Source organism: Penaeus vannamei, chromosome 16, assembly GCF_042767895.1.
Source record: "Penaeus vannamei isolate JL-2024 chromosome 16, ASM4276789v1, whole genome shotgun sequence".
Taxonomy (NCBI): Eukaryota; Metazoa; Arthropoda; class Malacostraca; order Decapoda; family Penaeidae; genus Penaeus; species Penaeus vannamei.
Genome location: NC_091564.1, coordinates 41,286,227 through 41,291,226, shown reverse-complemented (window position 1 = coordinate 41,291,226; position 5,000 = coordinate 41,286,227). Strand labels below are relative to the sequence as shown.

Below are 5,000 nucleotides of genomic sequence, written 5' to 3'. Positions count from 1 at the left end.
GAACCCAATAGGACCAAAACCCCCCTTGAACACATGATGACAAGCTATTAATCATCGAAGTGTTATGAACTAATCCTGAGAAGTGTTGTGAACTTAAGCCAAGGAAGTTCCATGACCCTTCTGAGCCTGTGCTATAACCCTGATCCTGCATGCATTATGGACTTTCATAATGTTGAATGTGATGTGATTCTTTGCAGAATGAAGAATAATGGAGACAAGAACCACAGCAAGAGAAGAAAATGATAGGAACAGGCACCAAGATCTCTGACACTGGAAATGTCAAGAGAAACTGAAAATGACAATTTGTTACCTACAGTCTGTGCTGTATCAGTCTAACTGGAGTTCGTTGTTGTTGTTAATGATGTGCTTTGTTATATGGCTTTTAACGGTTAGTTCTATATGGAATGGTATAGGACACACTATATTTTGCACTATTAAAAAAATCCTTTTGAATGGCCACAATTTTAAGCAAGTATTAGTCTTTTGAAATATTCTTAAACTTATTTTTGTATCAAATTATGAATAATAACATCTTTGTACATTATGAAGGACATTTTTTTTCAGTCTTTTCTTTTTTATATATATTGTAGATAATACTGTTTGGTTGCTTGATTCTGTATTATGCTTGTTAGTTTCATGTTTTATTTTTTATCAGGCATATATAACATTTTACCTAATGTAATTAAATTTATGGTGCAAAATAATTACAGTGATAAGATTACTGAAGTTGGTGTATCTATTGTTCTGTTCTTTGTTGTCTATATATATGAACACCCAGGTGGTGAGATCTTATACTAGCTGCAGTGCACTAAAGAATTATTGTTATAAGCTAAAGCATTTTTACTTTTAAATGCTAAGTTAAATATATATTCCTCTTGATTATTTGAGATATTAGTATTTATCTCTTACAAAAGACCATTATGATTAGATATGTAGTTGTGCTAGATTCTTCTTTATCATTTCAATAAGCAAGTCTTTGTAATAAGGGCCTGAGCCTCTCTTGCTATAGAAGGATGCAAAGTACATATTTCTTAACTAGGAATCCTGTCAATTCATTATTTTTTTTATTTTTTTCAGTTTTTGTAATCTGGAACTGTTAGCACATAATACAGCTCAATTTTACAAATAAAACCAGTGAATATCAGTCATGTTACCACTAGAATTCTCCACTTCATGTAGGTTAAAGAGCCGTTCAGAAGCCAAGCACGTCATTTCTTTGAGTGAATAGGGTCTTTGATAAATTATGTTTTAAGATATTTGTATATAAGTCATTGCCCAGCTGTTTATAGTTATTTTAAATGGTAAGATGACAGCCTGGCTTAAGAGATTTAGCCCAATACAAGCATTCCTTTCCCCTTTCTTCCTGACCTACTGGCCACCTCTGTACTGCGGGGATGAAACCAGCTTTGGCACACCTAACGCAATAAACTTCGAAAATGGTTGCTAATCATTGCTCAAACTTTTTATCTTTTTTAGATATAGTGAAGAGAGTTGCAACTAGGAAAATATAAAATAATTTTGATAATGGTAGATGAGCATCTTTTTATATATTAATATGTATAATATATATATATATATATATATATATATATATATATATATATATATATATATGCATATATGCATATATGCATATATGCATATATATATATATATATATATATATATATATATATATTTAGATATATATATATATATATATATATATATATATACATATACATATATATATATATATATATATACATATATATATATATATATATATATATATATATATATATATATATATATATATATATATATATATATATATATATATACATATATATATATATACATATATATATATATATATATATATATATATATATATATATATATATATATATATATATATATATATATATATATATATATATAGTTAGCCAATACACCCAAAGTACGGAATTGCATCACGTCATTCACAACAAACGAGATTCTTAATAATGTAATCTGTTGGAGGTGGAGGAGTAGGTGTGTTATCATTATTCTCGACGTTTTCTTTGCCATTTTTTTTCACATAATTTTCTTTTTCGTTTTTTTTTTTCTCTCTCTCTTTTCTAATTCTGGAATCATGAATTTTATTTTACCTTGAAATGTTTTCAATATTTTACTCATTCCCTCTTTTCTCACTTTTTTCCATGTCTCATTCTTTGTTGTCTTTTTCTTTACTTTTCATGTTGTTATTATATACATATGTATTCAGAAGTTATGTCCCTAGAAAATGGTCATTAATGTTCACTACATTGTATTGCCATTTATATATACATAAGATTTTGACAATATGGAATGTTTCAAACTAAGAATGTTATCCTTGCACTCAAAATTAAAATAAGGGAAAACTTCATCAAAACTTGTTACTAAGAAAGCACATAACCAGTTCTAATTATCCATGACAATCTGTTTAATCTTGATAAAAGAAACACAACAATATCTTAAAGCAATGCATTGGATTTAACTGTAAATATGAATATTCAGACGTATGCATGAATGTAATGATGAGTTGTTGTGCATATATCTGTGTGTGTGTGTGTGTGTGTGTGTGTGTGTGTGTGTGTGTGTGTGTGTGTGTGTGTGTGTGTGTGTGTGTGTGTGTGTGTGTGTGTGTGTGTGTGTGTGTGTGTGTGTGTGTGTGTGTGTGTGTGTCTGTGTGTCTGTGTGTGTGTGTGTGTCTGTGTGTGTGTGTCTGTGTGTGTGTGTGTGTCTGTGTGTGTGCGCACTTACACACGTGTGCAAGTGTGCATGGATGGATGTTTGTATTGTGTTTATGTAATTATGCTTGTACGTTTGTATGCATTTTGTTTAAATGTGTATAGGATTTCTGTGTCTAAAATGTATTTATATATTTTACATTATATAAGTGAGTCATTGTTGATAACACACACACACACACACACACACACACACACACACACACACACACACACACACACACACACACACACACACACACACACACACACACTCTCACACACACACAAACGCTCACTTAATACCATGCACATTTGCTCACGAATGCATATATATACACATAATGAATCATATAGCATAGATGGATAGGTAGATAAATAGACAGACAGACGGATAGATTTATGGGCAAAATAGATGCCGTATATGTTAATCTTGAATTGTGCCTCTGATGAAAATCGCCTCTTGATCTTTTTCTGTTACAACTGTCAAATATATGTTTTTCTTTGTCAGTGGTCGAATAAACATATAATTAAGAGATGCATATGGCATCTTTTCCATTAAAGTGTATGTCTTAAATCTGAAAGTTTTAGATTATTTTAAAGATGGTAAACGGTGGTCTATATACTTACTTTTAGTAAGTGCAAAACTGTGTCTAAAATGGTATTATTTCATGGTACAGTGAAATGTTTCAGGTAATGTTAAATATGTTAAATAAAGCCAAGGACATGAAATAGCCATAATATACTTGAAGTTTTTACACATCACCCTCACCCATTTGTGCTAGAGTGTCTGCAATGTTGACTTTTGTGATGTTAATGAAAATATGATTTACCAAATGAGTATCCTCTAAAAAGCTACTGTATTTAACTGAAATTTCATATATTGATTTTAATACTCTATTATTTGTTTTTAAAATTATTTTCATTATGTGATTGTTCATTGGTTTATGTTCATAGCTTTGATACACATATGCATAAATTTGGGAAAGTTTTATATCCTTGTTTAAGAAGAAATACCTAAATGCTTTTAAATTCCAAATAAACTAAGACTGTTAATCATAAAAAATCATGCAAAGTACCAGTACATTATATGCCTTGTATATTTGACAAAAAACTTCAATTTTGCCGAGGAAGAAATGGGATACACTATTGTTTTTGCACAATTCCCCAACACAGGGTGGTGTTCGGTCACGTGCTGTGCACATGGCCAAAGTCCCTCTGGGTTGACACTTTGCCTTTCTTGTTCAGGAATGATGGTCTTTTGTCCCTGTTTATACAAATAAAGTTTTCAGAAAATATGCTCTTTCATTTTCCCATACATGGTAAAATATAGTTTTCTATAAAGGTAAAATCCACTCTTCAGACAGACATATTTATTAACTTACAAAATTCTGTACAGAAAATAAAGCAGCTTGCAGTTCTTGTATTCACAGAAGTATATACTGAATGAACTAAATATCATATCTCAAATCTTATTACTACATATTAGTGAGATAAGAAAGTATTTTCACAACTGTCTCTGAATTTACAAATTCATTGTTTTCTTATCTTTGTATACTTCTTGTGTAATCTAGCTATGGTCTCACAGCTGCACTAAACTTTATCATTTAGTTTCTATGAGATCACTAAGAGGAATACAATACTGTAATTGTTTATGAGGGGAGAATCTTGATGCAAGACTGGATATCTCAGCACCACTGTTCATGCGGTCTAGGACTGGTGGCCACACTGAGGGCAGAAGATCGTGTAGGGGACTTGTGTGGAGAATGCTGCTTATGATGCATATAGTGATGCTGGTGACTGTGACTATGGTGGTAATGATTACCATATGGAGGAACTGCAGAGACCCCTGAATGACAGTAAGTTTCATTTTCTGGCACATCTAGGTCACGTCTTCTAGTGTGGTCTGCTTCTAGGTGAACTGCAGCATCAGGTGAATGTGGCCTTGGGGGACTATGAGTTGGATAACCTTCATGAACTGAAGTAGAAGCAGCACCCTGAGGACTTGGCCGTCTACTCAACTTTTCTACAGATGGTAGACTGCCATTAACAACCATCCAGACACTTCCTTCAGAGTTTGGACTTGAGGAATATTGTTCCATCTTTCTGTCTTTAGATCTGTGGTGATATCGTCCTTGATATCTGCTACACGAATGTTCTTGGAGTCTGTCATCTGGTCTCTCAGAATTCTGTTCATAGATTGTTTGGGATTGGAGGTCATAATCTTTATCATTCAAGTCGGTGTCAAGTGAAGGCCAGTTATGAAGC

General features: G+C 32.1%; 2 protein-coding genes across 8 annotated transcripts in view; one reads left to right on the top strand and one right to left on the bottom strand.

Annotated features, from left to right (window-relative positions):
* Ptp36E (protein tyrosine phosphatase 36E) overlaps positions 1–1,513 on the top strand; it is a 199,069-nt gene extending 197,556 nt beyond the window's left edge. For 5 of the 6 annotated variants that reach the window (XM_070131482.1, XM_070131483.1, XM_070131485.1 and 2 more), the window contains one exon: positions 198–1,513. In XM_070131482.1, the coding sequence (XP_069987583.1) occupies positions 198–209 (12 nt within the window). In that variant the 3' untranslated portion in view covers positions 210–1,513. The other variant, XM_070131487.1, reaches the window with a different exon arrangement.
* Positions 1,514–4,094: 2,581 nt separating this feature from the next.
* Positions 4,095–5,000, bottom strand: part of sprt (PDZ domain-containing protein sprite) — a 92,347-nt gene continuing 91,441 nt past the window's right edge. For both annotated transcript variants that reach the window (XM_070131480.1, XM_070131481.1), the window contains one exon: positions 4,095–5,000. This exon is cut by the window's right edge and continues 134 nt beyond it. In XM_070131480.1, coding sequence (XP_069987581.1) covers positions 4,421–5,000 — 580 coding nt within the window. In that variant the 3' untranslated portion in view covers positions 4,095–4,420.